This window comes from Harpia harpyja, chromosome 19 (genome assembly GCF_026419915.1).
Source record: "Harpia harpyja isolate bHarHar1 chromosome 19, bHarHar1 primary haplotype, whole genome shotgun sequence".
Classification (NCBI taxonomy): Eukaryota; Metazoa; Chordata; class Aves; order Accipitriformes; family Accipitridae; genus Harpia; species Harpia harpyja.
In genome coordinates, this window is record NC_068958.1 from 6,465,001 (window position 1) to 6,478,405 (window position 13,405).

Genomic DNA, 13,405 nt, shown 5'->3' on the forward strand with positions numbered 1-13,405 from the left:
GTAAACTGATGTTGATGAATTAAATGCTCTCATTGGTGTTCTTTATAAGCAGTAAGTAAAATGTCAGGTCCCTGAGTTAAAATTTTCCATTTTTCAAACAAAAAGACGACTTTATGTTCCCAGAAGCTCGCACATGGCACAGTTGTGCTGAAAAATTGCTGGCATAGTATGGCTGTGGCTCCTAGGTTAAGGTCCTTAGAATTATTTCCTCCTATAAAGATTACAAGAAGGAGAGACTCAGTATTTTAAAAAGTTTTTTAGAGCAGACTGTAAGAGCAAGGAAGTAACTCCTTTAAAAAGCCCAAATTCTGCTCCAGGGACTGCACTGACATTTAGGGCTGAGGGCTGGAGCTGTATAAAAGTAGAGATGATTTTGGTGGGGAACTTCAGTGGTTAGTTACAGGCAATTGAGAACAGTGCTGTAAACAGTATTTTGTCTCATCTGGTTACAGACAGTACATTAAAAAAAAAAAAAAAAGATGTTTTATACAGAGTGGTTTTCAGTTCTTTGCTAGGGAATTGCCACTTAATGGGACATTCAGAACCCCAAAAATGACATTTCTGGTGCATTTCACTGGGGAAGTGGGAAGTTTCTAAGTTGTCCAAAGGCAGGCTCTGTAAATGTACCTCCTTCCCTCAGTTGCAGTTTGGCTCAGAGCATCTTTCTCAGTGGCTTTTATGGCAGGAGACAGTCTTTCAATTCTGCTTTTGCAGCAGCAGACCTGGAGGATGTGCTAGCTAGTGGCTGTCTTGGTGGCACCCGCTACGGCGGGTGAGCATCTGGCAGTTGTCTTCATACAGGGTAGCACTGAGGCACTTGGGAGACTAAGGCACTGCTGAGGGTGAGGGTTCGTGTTGTGATCTACTGCTCTAATAGTGCCATTCACGGAACAGAATATTGAAAATAGTGCTGAATATTTCTAACTTGATTTAAAAATACTAGTTTGTAGTTCCCTGGGCACTTCACAAGTTTGTACTTCAAATGTACAAATTCTTGAGTGAGTATTTGGCCATATAAGCAATTATGACTGATTGCTTTTAATATTTCCTGAAGAAAGGCCATTATTTTATGTATTAACTATCTGAGAAGTCCAAGCAAGTCTTACGAATTCTGTGTGGCGTATTGGTTTTAAGTAGTTTGTGTGAAAGGTGAGATGAGAACAATTTCCTATAGTCTTCTCTGGAATCCCTCAAATTTCTGCTGACATCTTCATTAAAAACGTGCAAGGAAAGGCTATTGCTAAATCTTCATTTAAACCTTTTGCTATGTTCTCTTTCTATTTCATTTCCTTCCCCTGTTAGTTACCAGGATGTTTGTATGTAAATACTTTTCCTGCCTGATTCATCTGCAGAGTTGGAGGCCAGTGTTCAGATCGTCTTTTTTTCCGGAGGAGCGAATTCAGGCCACTTGGTTCATCTAGAAATATGGAGTAGGAGAGGCTGCAAAGCTCTGGCAGCTTGCTCTGTCTGATTTGAAAACTTGTCAAGCTCACATTTTGTAGGTCCTTGGTGACTTGTGTTATACAAACGGTCAGACTAAAAGATCATGAAAGTACCATATGACCTTCAAAAATAAAATAATTCTAACCAGGCAAAAAATAAATCAAGAACCACACCCAAATCCTGTTAATTTATCAGATGAAAAATGAGTGGTTGGCATTTGTTTCAGCTGATGTGGTTGATGTGACCTCCTTTATATTCAGTACAGCCAGATAAATCTGTTAATTCGCTTTTAACAGCCAGATAATACCGTCAATTCTGCTTTTACCACATTGTTTTGTAAGATTTCCTTTTCTCAATTTTTTTCCATTCCCCTGTCAAATCCAAAAGCATCTGAATTTTGCTCAGGAGCAAATGGATTGTGATGCTACCAAAGAAATGAGGAGGATGTAGAGGGGAAACTCTGTCACAGAAGAACATTTGATCTGTACAGAAGTACATCAGTGAAGCAACTTTTGGAAAGGTCATGCAGGAAGTGAGGAGGACAGCACAATGTAACAGGTGTTTGGCTTTGGACGCTGAATAATTTCAGTTGCTCTGAATATTGTCTCCGCATTGCTGGTTTTGTTCAGAGGCAAAATTCCACTCCAGCCAGACACCTTGTGGTAAAGGTGACCACAAGGGATTTTGAGTACTCTTTTAGAATATTCAACCAAATTGTCAAGCAGGTTCTTCCTGGCTTTGTTGATAAACTGAGCTGTTAACTCCTACAAAAGCCAGGGTAACAGTATTTATTTCAGAGGAAGCTGGATCATATTCCTTTTTTGCACTGCCTTAAGGAAGAAGTGCATGGAAAGGAACTACTCAATGTGAACAAGTCCACTAGATACCGAGACCTTAACAGGATAAATACTACCAGCAGAACTGCACATTGTAATTGATCCTGAAACATAAGTGAGTGAATGGATTCCCATCCACTTCCTCCATGAAATCTTTGATATCAGAACATGTCTGGAGAGGCAGTATGTTTTAGTAGTTTTCTTATAACGTTTTAGATTAGCAACTTATGTTGCATTTGGAAAGAGAAATTACGAAACTAAAGCAGAAAAATCACCGGTGACTGTTAAAATGAATTATATAATTAGTAATGATATGTCCTGTGCCCAATCTGGTTTTAATTTTGCTTCAAAATAAAAAATCCAGTGAGTCTTGTTTTCATGGAAGGAAGCAGGTGCCTGAACAATTTACAACAGCTGCAAGGTTAATGTAGGGGCGCCAATACCTGTATCAGTGGTCACTGTGAATATAAATTCCTAGTCTGTTTAAAAAAACAAAACCAAAAAAACCCCAAACATTTGGTGCCAGCTCTTGTTAGTGTCTATGGCTTTCTAATCGCACTTTTGTATTTTCCTCAAAGTTTCTTTCTTCTAACCCCAACAGCAGGAAATGTCTATTATGGAGAATACCCTAAAACTGTTGCAGCACTTGTCATGGATCAGAACTAGAAGAGGAGGGGAAAAAAGACTCTTTTGCACAGTTTTTGAATGCTGTTTCTAATAACTCTTTAAAAGGCAGTATAAAGTAGTATAACACTTGAGATCAACTCTGTCTCTTTAGGGAAGTTAAAGCCAGAAGAGTACAAAAAATGAGGAACCACTTACATAAGTCATAATTTCATTTATGCTTGCTCTGCTTCTTCTAATTCCATTTTGAGGACAAAGAAAACTCGGTATTCTAGTTGATATTAATTTTGTGTTCTTTTGTTTTATTGCTATAGCAGCAGTAACATCAGCACCTTTATTTAAAGAGCAATACTTCTGAACTAACAAAATCCAGGGGTAGAACTTACACCTTTGAATTACTTTGTGTGGTATTATGTGGACTTGCCTTTTCTCTCTTACCTTGGAGACTGGGTTGTGATTAAGCTGAGAGGATGGGTCTGGGAGTTGGGATGCAGATATTACTGTCATTACCCAAGTTCCACCCTCCAGATGGTTCCATAAGGCACACGGAGGGACTTTTGTGGTTTCCTTTTTAGTGGAAGTTGTTGACTTCATTACAATGTGATTTTATTTCCATTGCACCAGTTAATGTTTTCCCTTACCATCCCGTCTTGCCTCTGTGACATACTGTGTAGTCTTCTCCTGACACTTAGCTGTTGGTCTGCTTGGGTGATCAGTACTTTGTTGTTCTGTGAGCATGCAGAAACAGCAAACAAAACAAACAGCCCCCTCTCGTACCTGCTCTGTTCCTTGCCCCTGGGAATACTTGTTATTCTAAGTGTATAAACCTGTGCCAAGACCAGGATTTTTTGGTGGGTGGGGTCATTAAAGCCATGGTTTATTCTAGCACAGAGAGAGATGTTTTCTGACCTTGTGTGTGTTTAAGCTAGCATTTAAAAATATGGTATTTTCTGATTTTTGTGAGAATGCTAAACTCTTTAATATTCACCTAGTTTCTAGGAAGCTTCCACTTTGCACTTAAAGGCTAGTTAAATGCCAAGCTGTCTTTTGCTGTAGAAGCAGTAAACACAGAGGTGCCGTGCTTGTCTCCACTGTAACGGATGTGTTTTCTCTTGCTGACTCACCAGCAGACACAGTCTTTGTATATTCACAAAGAACTCATGAAGAGGACTTTAGGGACACCCACGTGTGCCGTTGAGGCTAGGGAATATGTTGTAAGTCCGTGTATGGTGTGATCAGCCCATACCGTTGCTACACAGTCGCTAACCCCACTTACAACGCTGTTAGAGTGTGCTGTGGAAATGTGCTTTGTAAAAGATAAAGGGAAAATTTGGTGGGAGGCAAGTTGCAGCTTACTGGGTTTTGTGCAGGAAAGATATGTCTGCTAGTCCTGGAAATGCTGAAATTGGCACAATTAAAGTAGCTGGACCTGTGAAATTCAGAGTAAGTACTATGAACAGGTTCCATGCATTTGTTCTAAAAGACTTTATGAATGCACTCTTGAGCATCATGAGCCAACCCCTGATTTACAGCAGTGCAGTGACACATTCTGTGCCTTGGCTATGAAGCACTCCCTAGAGCTTTGTGATGCTTCCCTGAACTCTCTATAATGATGATAGTTCATGGAATCAAGATAAATGACCTCTAAATCTGATACCCGGATAAAGAAGAGTATGGGGAGATTGCTACAGGACCACTAAGAAAGAAAATTACCTCTTGGTTCTATGGAAGTCCAGTGATTTATTTCAACCCTGTTTTCTGTAAGTGAGGTTAGTGTCCGTGACTGTCCAATAACACATGGACTTGCTGGCTTTCATGCTCTCTCATGTGTTATTGAAGCTTGTGGCTCTTAGGCTCTTCATTTTTTCCCTGCAAGACTAAGCTAGACTTGTTTTAAATTGACAGCTTGAAACAGATTTGCTCGTTTTGAAGAAACATAATTTATTTGATCATTTGGGGGGAAAAAATGCCCCTGTTCTCCCAGGAGCTGTGAGCAAGTTTCTAGCTGTGAAAACTCAACAGAATGGACAAAAATAGTTACTCTAGTGTTTAATGCAGATTTATTTTCAGTCTGCTTATATTTGTGTATAGAAACTGAATTGCTGTCATGTAAAATTATCAATACATTTCAGAAATGGAAAACTCTGAATATGACTTATTTCAGCATTTCATTGTTTCCAGTCTATGATCTGCTTTGTTATTTGTACTGGTTATAACAATCCCTGATGTACTATTTGGAAATGCTATTAATAAGTTCTCCATTTTTGTCATACTTAACAGCATAAGAATTCGGCATACAGTGTCTATAATCCCTTTCAAATTTGCTGAATTTACAGCAAAAGAATAGTCTTGATGCAGATGATTCTTTGCAGTAGTGTAGTGCCTTTAGAGTGAGTAGTGTTTAGAAACTAGCGCATGTAGCATACATTTGTGCCTTTTATAGAGTGCTTCATAGGTAAATATTTATTCTGCACCATGAGTCTTGTCTGTATATATGTATAAGGATCTCAATTTGTGCTGATCACGTCTATGCTAAAGTTCACAGGAGTGCTAAAGCAATTATGCAAACAAAAGCTGCCTACGCTGAATTTCTTCAGCAGCATATTTTAGCTCATTCTTTCTCCTTCTTGTATGATTATTCTCTCAACTGAATTGGTTTTGTTTGCTTTTTTTAATGGCCTCTTAGTAAGAGAGTGATTTTCTTCATTGCACTGTCGTTATTATCATGTGTTATTTCTTAATGGACTGAACTTCAGAGGGAAGTTTAACTGCTGTGTTGTCACTGAATGCATCGGTTCAAATGGAGTATTTCACTGTTTATTTCAAGGCCATGTATTTTCCTTGAATGGTTGGCGTGTATTACTGTACAAATTTTGGTAACTAATGGTAATTGTTATTTTTGAAAAAATGTGTATTTCTTAAATCATGCTATCAAAAAGATCACAGGGGTGGAGCCACCTTTGTTTTAAATCCAATCCTAAAGAACTGTGCTTTTGCTAAAAATGGAGCGTCTGAGAGCACCATACGTGGGAGCTGTTGGTAGTAAAATAACAGAGAACTCTTGAACAGAAAGAGGTTCTGAAGTCTCACAGTACATATCATTGCCTGGAGAGGCATTTTCCAACTTTCATGTTTCAGCTGTCTTGAACACCGAGGATGTGTATTTATGCACTTACAAGTTCGTTGCATAGCTTGAGCATTTCACAACTGTCTCCAAAGAGCTGGTAGGACAGGCACAGTGCAGGCTGCTGGAGGAGGCTGGCTGCAAGTTTGATTCTCCCTTTAAAACCTGGTTTTATATGTTGAACAGCAGCTAACTTGTGCTCCTTGGCACAGAACAGAAAAGCACTGTAGCACTGTTAGCCTCCCTATATCTTGGAAAACATTCTGAATTGTAGCTGTCATAACGTCTTGCAACACTGGAAGAAGCTTTGGTAATTTTGGTGGTCGGCTGCCCGGGCACATTTGTTCACCTGGCAGTTTGTGAGGCCCTCCAGCACTGCTGAGAGCTGTATGTGCAAGTGATGCAGGGCAGAGGCAAACCATGCTGCTGTGTAGGCTCTTTAAGCATACACTTCTTTTTAGTCTCATTTTGGCAGAGTAACTAAAAGATAATGTTTTGGCTCTGTACCAGGATATGTGGTAAATTTTGAAGAATTAGATCATGTAGATCACTTAAGGAGCTTGAATAATGTCTTGCCATGCTGTCATAGAATCAATTTAGCGTAAAGAGAAGAGATTTTTGCTGGGTTTGGTTTTTTTCCTCCTTGGTCCTGACCTTGTCTGACCGTATGGCCAAAGTATGTTTGAGACGAGTATTTGTTTTTGAGTTGTTCAAGAACATGAAATGACTTTACGTGACTGCTCAGAGAGCACTGTATGCAAACAACAGCGATATTTCAGGGATGTTGTCCTTTGGACATAGGCCTGAAGAAATCACCAGAGATCCCATTGTGCTTTTTGCTGCTGGAGGCCAAGTGCTGTACCTTACCTTTTCACTGAGTTTTGGCTAGGTGTTATCCCCCCTTCTCTTAAGCCCTTGCATAAAGTGGCTGATGCTCGTGACTGCATTTCAGCACATTTTTGATCTAAAGTGACTTGCATGCATTTGCAAGTTCTGAGTTTTTTTTTCCACTTCAGAGATGTTACTGTAATGAGAAAAAAATCACTGTTGTTGTAGAAGCTGTAAATGGGCAATCCAGATTTTCACCTGCAGTGCTAAAGCACACATGTAGAGGTACAACACTTTTTCTGTTTCTGGCGAGGAAACGGCAGCTGACTGATAACGCTGGCCCATCTTGTGAACTTTTGCACAGATTTGTTAGTGTTACCCATTTTGCCTTCCAACAGCAAGGGGATTATGTGTCATTTTATTGTAACATCAGTCTGAAAAAGTTCCTCTTCTACTGATGCACTGTTGTTTTTTCTCTTTCTCCCCCCACCCTGTATCTCTCCAATTTTTACATGAAGCTTTCTCTCAAGCTGGTAAGCACATTTACAGCATGCCTGTCCTGTGTTTTAATCACAATTTTCTGTGTGTGTTTTAATGTGCACTGTGCCACATATGACATGACACTGAAATTAACTGTTAAATTTGTTTCTTCTTTGTGTTTGCTTTTTTTGATATTTATCAGATAACTCTGAATACACAGGTCTGGAGTCTAATAGAGGTGATCAGAATTTAGTCTTTCTAATAAGCTGCTAAAAATTAACTCCAATATGTAGTTTAGTTTTCACTTTTATAATCTAGGGCTATGAAAATGTAGAAAAGCAGCATCGAGTAATTCTGCTACTCTATAAGTATACATTAAAACATGTAAAGAAAAAAAAAAAGTCTCTGTGCTTGCTGGATGTTTTCCAGTAAGAAATGCATGTCTTTTTGTGTGACGTAGCTGCAAAGTTTGCTTTCCGTGTCCAGGTATTACTGGAAATCTGCATCATTATCAGCTACATTTTACAGCCCTATGTAGTCCTTCAGAATAACTAATAATGATATTAATTAAAGTTCTGTAAACCTTAACCAACAAGGTTAACTCAGTCTGATTTGAATTCACAAATGGAGATACATACATATATATGAATCCTAAATTCTATCTTGGATGCAGCTGGGAAGGTTTCTTGAACTACGGTAAGACAATATGTTACTGAGTTGGAAAGGGAAGGGGTGAACATATTTGGGAAAGCAAATTATGTGCTGAACTTCATACATAAGGTACTGTATTGCTTGAGATACTCCACACCTTGGTATGTTCCTGACAGCTTGTCTACATTCCTTTGTCCTTCGAGAGTCCAGTCACAAGGAGAATGTGACTGGTTTGCTGACCCACTTCATGCCAGCATGCAAGCGCTGCAAATGACTGATTGCAGTTTTGGAGAGCTTCAGAGTATCTGCAGTAGTGCCTTAACTGCATTAGCTTGAAAGTTTTCTTATTCCTCACCAGTTAGTGCCTTCAGGTGCTCCCTTTCCCCATCACATATATTGGTTTTGGACACGTCATCGTGGACCTGTTCTGTTCATAGCAGCTTATTCAGAGGAAATGTGTAGGCCGTGAAAGCTACCTGATGTAGCTGTGGAGGTTTCAGGTCCTGCTGCTGCTCTGTCAACACAGTGACTTGCTTGGGTTCCATTAGCAATATTGCTTCTCATTGAAGACCTGTGGTAGGTGTGAGGGATGATGGAAGTGTCTAGCTTACTTGCAAACCTTGTTCTTTTGGCTGTTGCCAAGCCACTGTGTTGGTAGTCCAACGCATTTATGTCAGAGATTTCCATTTGTTGTTTTCCTGGTCACAGTGCTAGTGTGTTGTGTAGCTGAGCTAAGCCTTTGTATGTAGGAATAAATCCTCCCAGAATAAATGGCTGACCTTGCCTTTCCCCAAGAATTGCACAAATCGGAAAGATGTGCAGAGAGGGCTGAGACCCATGTGCACCTCAGGCGGAGGAAGTCAGCTTGTTTGTAATTTCCTCTTGGATCCTAGCTGTACAAGAGCCAAAACTGGGGCTGATAAACCTCGTGCTCTCCCCAAGCTTCAGCCAAGAAACTGGTCCTAACATGGCCTCTTTTTTCACAGTCCTTCATCTTGGGACAATTTGCATCCTAAATCCCAGTATCTTTATGCAAGGAAATCTAGTGAGCACTGGCTCTGCTGGTCCTATGATAGAACATCAAAAATAGCACAGATTTCCCCCCCACCTCACTGTTGAAGGATTTCTAAAAATGCAGGCAATGTTCACTACTTGAGAGACAGCCCAGGTGTGTTTTTGCTTGAGAGCGTGAAATGTGCACAGCATGTGCAAAAATTGCTCCCTGCCTCTTCCTTTTGGAGAAGGAACTGTACCGATGGGAAATTATTGAGCATGGAATAAAGTCTGAGTGAGATCACCTCCTAGTCTCAGGCATGCATTTCTATGCAACGCTAATGCTTTGGTCTGAAGCATTGTGAACAAAGATACTGAATTTAGTCCAGCCTAGAGCTTTTAAATGAAGTTGAAGAATCAAAAAGAAGGTGCTTTTCTAAATTCGTTTGACTACAACTATTGGATTCTTCTAATGTATAACTGGGGATATTTTCAAGCATATCTGTTTCTTCTGCTTAGAATTGAGAAGAATATGTTATATAGTCTTTCTTCTAACTGCTTGTTTATTTACAAAGCTACCTCCAGATGCTTGGCCTTAAACAAATACGTATGGCTTTAGTGTGTAGATTATCTGTAAAATATGTTGAATCACTCTCATGTTCAATGTGATGTGGGAGTTTGTCAAGCAAAATATTATCATTAAAGAATGAATTAAAATAGATTGCTCCTGTGCCATGCACAACAAGTAGTGTAAGCACTGTTAGGACTTCATGTGGTTAAAGTTTCAGAATTGGTGTAACTTAGTTGTTTGTTTCCTTTGTCTTAAATTTGCTTTCTCATTGTCTCATGAAATGGAATTTTAAGTGTATTATTAGACAGATGATCAAGGCTTAACTAGATGCATATGCCACCTTTTACTGAAAATCAATATGGCAGCAATTTCATTAGGTTTGCCTGTTCTATTATTTTGAAATGGCTGGACCAGAGGAGAAGGTGACCTGTTTGTAGTTGTCCTCCATCCCTCTGACACCCCCACACTTTATTTCTAAACATCTTGTTCTGCAATTGCAGAAGAAAGAGTTCACTGTCTTGGAGCACATTCAGTGCAGAGTTGAAAGGGTCTAATGGGCAGCTTTTGTGGCAGAGGGTCCACTAAATCACACTCCTCTGAGAGACAGATTTGGCATTTTAGTAAGGCGAATGTTGCAACTCTGCTCAAAAGCTTTCAGTAAGCTGATGGGCCATTGAATTCGGTTACTCAGCTTTGTGTTTTTACCCTTCTTTCTCCCATACTCCAGTATTCCCTTTAGAAATGGGACGTGGAGTGAGCAGAAACCAAAGCAAGAAAAACCTGTACAAATTCAAGATTATGTACAAGAACCTCTTTCTTTATGGTGCAACTAATTAGTATTGATGTGTGTTCAGTATAGCCCACCCAAACTGTCCCCCTTGCCGCCTTGCAAGACAAAAATAGGTGGTACTTTGAAGAAAATAGTATGGATGTATTTTATGTGTCATCCATCTGCTGTATCAAATTGAGGCAATCGAGAAGAGGCATAGCAGTTTGAAGGCAGAAAAGGGTCTTTCAAGCAGAATCACACAAAGGTAACCACTGTGGTCTTCAGATGTCTTCTCCGGTTACGATTTCAAATTGATTGATTCTGTGGCTTTGATATAACTTGTGATTTTTATGCTAGTACAAGTGAGAGAGGAAAAATTGAGAGACTTTGACATGGAATGTGGATCCTGGAAAGCATGCAGCATGTTTTTAAATTGCAGAATCCCAGAGGAAGCATTTCTACTACCTTGGTGTGTTCAGGAGAGCCCTGACATAAATTAACTTTAAATTATTGGACCAACACTCAGACTATGCAGAGCAAGCTAGCAATTAGTAGTGTACATGTGAAGTGTGACTGTGACACAGGAGTAAAAGCTAGCAACTGTTTTTGTGGGGATGCTGTCTGTAGCAGAGTAGAGGAAGGCAGGAAGGATTGGCTTTCCGTGAGAATGGAACTCTGTTAAATAAAATCTGATGATAACTGTGGATAAAAACAGTTTCTCGGCTTAGCTGTTGAATTCTGGCATTCTTTAGTTGGTGGTCTCCCATTAGACATTTGGTATGGAAGCGGGATGTGGTCCTGGGATTATTTCTAAGGCATCCAGATTCCTTACCACTCAGGGACTAGTAACTCTCCGTACAAATGATAACAATGCTTCAGACCATTGTGATTTTGCACAGATTTTTCACATTGCAATCCTGAAGGATTCTTTCAGGCTCTGATTTTTTTTTTTTTTAAATTTATTTCCCACCCCCTTCATTCCACTCTGTGCAGGGAGCAGGTCCAGAAGACTTCAGCAATCTCCCACCTGAGCAAAGAAGAAAGAAACTTCAGCAAAAAGTTGATGAACTAAACAAAGACATTCAGAAGGAGATGGATCAAAGGTATGTCAAACCTCTCAAATGAAAAATGAAATAGGTAATCTCATATAGAACAGAAACAATGAAAATATAAGAAAGAGCAAATAAGAGCAAGGTTCTAGGTTTGTTTAATGTGCTGTTCCAAGAAAAGAACAACAGAGTTTACATACAGCTAAAACACTTGAGAGATGCAAGGCTCTCCACAACGCAGATTCTGAAATCAGTTATTTAATTTTGGCTGCTGTGGGTCAGAGCTGGGGCAAAAGCTGGCTTTCTGTTTATTCCATTCTCCCACCTCAGTGTAATGTATATCCTGCCTTTGGAACCATGAGAAGAAAAGATCCTGGTATGAGGATGGGAACAATATGAGTGTAACAATTGGAGACAGTTTTTCCTTCTTTCTGGAGCTGCTTTCTTGGGCTTTCACAGGAGAGCAGCGGTTTAATTGTGAGCCAGACAAAGGTTACTGTTAGATACACTAAGTTTGTTTCTTGATGTGAGCTCCTCCTGAGGGTGTGTTTTAGGAAAGAACATGATGTAAATACAGCCTCAGTCAAAGGTACAATAATAGATCTCTCAGCACTAAGCAGAGCGCCTGTTACTGTATGATGGGCATGGGTAGATCCCAACAAGAGAGGCTATTATGAGCATGATAACATCGTCAAAAGTGCTGATTGATTGGTGTGTATCTTAAGGTTCTCTGATGTGTAGCTTACATTTCTTAGAAGCAGAAAGATAATGATTCCTGTGCTTTTGTGGATGCTTTTTCTACAAGGCTGCATTTATCATTTTGGTTGAAAATAGTTACACACTTTTTATTGATTCTGGCAGCCTGTATTCGTTGCTTTGTGTTTGTTCACATTCTGCAGTTGCACGAAAGATTCAGCATGTTATGTTTGCAAGAGACAGAACTTTTCTTCCCTGAGTGATTTCAAGACCTAGCTTCTCTGGTACTAGTCTATCCCTAAATGCCGCTTTGCATTTGTACAGAAGTGCCTACATTTTCTGCTAGCTTGCTTTGAAGAACCTGTTTATTTGTCTAGTAACCCAAGCTTTCTTCTTTATGTTTTATATCACGAATAAGAAAAGAAAACTGCATGTGGTTATATGATTTCTCATTGCTTTGGTTTTTTCCTCTGTGGTAACTTATATTTGTCTTGGTACAGATTTTCCTTTCTGCTCTGTATTGATTCTGAGGTAACCCACTGTTAAAACTGGATATGAAATCAGAGCAGAATGAAGTTATTTTAAATAAAGATAGTATATGATTGAGGAAGTAGCACCAGCAGTTAAATAAGAGTTAAAAAAATAGTAATAATCATGACTCATATGTTTGCAATATTGTCCCTTAGGGCTTCAACCACAGAGCAGTCCCACTTCCTTGCCGCCCACACTTTTTCCCATTTTCTATACACACAAAGCAAAGGCAGGCACAGGATTGCAATTGTCAAGAGTTTGGTGGGAAACTCTAAAATATAAAGAGTGTTAACTTGAGTCGTGGGACTCAAATTAACCTTTCTCCCCCCAACTAATGCCTAGAGAAAAGCTGAATAGCTGTGCCAGTAATACAGGAAATCTGCTTGTAAGTCCGCCCTTCTCTAAGCTCTGAAATGTTCATCATCATGCGGATAACTTTTTTTCTGTAAGTTCAGCCTCAGCTTGGCTCGGGTCAAAGGCAGCACACTGCTGTTAGTGAGAGCTCTGCAGGCTTTCCTAAGGGAGCTCATGAAGGCATGTTCTACGTTAATCTTGGCCTTATAGTACCATATTCATCATAGCAAGCCTTAAAATTAACATCTCTGAAACCCTAGGCATTTGGCATCTGGGTTGATAGGAAACACAGCCCCCAGAAAGAGTCTAGTAAAAACGCTGTATAACTTAACAGGATGCAGGGTCACATTATGTGGCCTAAGGTCCATCTGTCACTGTGCTGTGACAAATGCAAACCATATGGATTTAGCTTCGTTTTAAGCAGTGTGAATAAATATCTTACAAATTATTTTGGTT

At 39.6% G+C, this 13,405-nt stretch overlaps 1 protein-coding gene across 26 annotated transcripts in view; it reads left to right on the forward strand.

Moving 5' to 3' along the window:
* The window catches only part of FNBP1 (formin binding protein 1), a 104,251-nt gene that overhangs the window by 79,111 nt on the left and 11,735 nt on the right, over window positions 1-13,405 (forward strand). For 7 of the 26 annotated variants that reach the window (XM_052815551.1, XM_052815557.1, XM_052815548.1 and 4 more), the window contains 4 exons: window positions 4,031-4,117; window positions 7,374-7,388; window positions 7,538-7,573; window positions 11,313-11,422. In XM_052815551.1, the coding sequence (XP_052671511.1) occupies window positions 4,031-4,117; window positions 7,374-7,388; window positions 7,538-7,573; window positions 11,313-11,422 (248 nt within the window). Of the gene's footprint in view, window positions 1-4,030; window positions 4,133-7,373; window positions 7,389-7,537; window positions 7,574-11,312; window positions 11,423-13,405 lie in introns of all 26 variants that reach the window. The other 19 variants (XM_052815562.1, XM_052815565.1, XM_052815572.1 and 16 more) reach the window with 7 other exon arrangements.